The sequence below is a fragment of the Calidris pugnax genome, unplaced genomic scaffold, assembly GCF_001431845.1.
Source record: "Calidris pugnax isolate Ruff unplaced genomic scaffold, ASM143184v1 scaffold187, whole genome shotgun sequence".
Classification (NCBI taxonomy): domain Eukaryota; kingdom Metazoa; phylum Chordata; class Aves; order Charadriiformes; family Scolopacidae; genus Calidris; species Calidris pugnax.
The window spans coordinates 806,504-807,391 of record NW_015090969.1 but is presented as its reverse complement, the minus strand read 5'-3'; the positions used below and the strand labels follow the sequence as shown (position 1 = coordinate 807,391).

The window sequence follows — 888 nt, the reverse complement described above, 5'->3', positions numbered from 1 at the left end:
GGCGGCGGGTGCAAGGCGGCCTTGGCGGCCGGGGAACCTGCACCGGGCCCGCCGGCGGCCGCCCCTTGCAGGGAGAAGGTCCGCTTGCGGGTGCCGCCGTTGAACATGGCCTTGACATCCTCCCAGGCGTGCGACAGCTCCTCGGTGGCCGTCTTGTCGCTGAGCTTGAGGTGGCGGCGCCAGGAGTTGAAGTTGGCGGCGTCGGGCTGGGTGTACTTGGAGTCCGGGGTGCGGTGGGAGTGGAAGATGAACTTGTTGGGGGAGAAGTACATGCTGCAGTAGCTGCACTTGATGCACTTGGCTCGGGAGCTGTTGTACCGGGCCGGGATGAAGCTGCCCCGGGAGCCCCAGGCGCACTCGTGCACCACGTCGAAGGCGAAGTTCTCGGGCAGCTTGGGCGGCTTGTGCTCGCCCAGGAAGGACTTGCAGAGCCGCTCCGCCTCCCGCTTGGTGATCATGCCGCAGCGGCGGGAGGAGATGGGCATGGCCCCGGCCCGCCGCAGGATCTCCAGCTGCACCGGCGTGCACTGCACGCAGGTGATGCCCAGGGCCACCCGCCGGTTGTGGATCTCATTGTAGCTGTAGTTCTTGAGCAGCGTGTTGGAGATCTGCGCCAGGCACAGCCGCTCCTGCCCGTCGATGACCAGGGACACGATGGGCACGCCGTACAGAGAGGTCTCACCCACTTGGTTGGGCTTGAGGGTATTGGAGCCCTGGTACGGCTGCAGCTCTTGCTTTGAATTTGGGGAGGAGCTTGCATCTCTCCCATTTCCCATCTGACTGGCGATCGCCTCCATTCCCCCCCAAAACGCCCCTGCAAAACAAAATCCGAGAAAGGCGCGGGTTAGAAGCGCTCCCGGGGCCCCGCCGCCGCCGCCGCTCCCGCAG

The 888-nt window shown here is 66.0% G+C and overlaps 1 protein-coding gene across 1 annotated transcript in view; it reads right to left on the bottom strand.

Moving 5' to 3' along the window:
- SKOR1 (SKI family transcriptional corepressor 1) overlaps positions 1 to 888 on the bottom strand; it is a 39,341-nt gene that overhangs the window by 18,214 nt on the left and 20,239 nt on the right. The window contains exon 2 of the mRNA XM_014952681.1: positions 13 to 814. Within this exon, the coding sequence (XP_014808167.1) occupies positions 13 to 814 (802 nt within the window). The remainder of the gene's footprint in view (positions 1 to 12; positions 815 to 888) is intronic.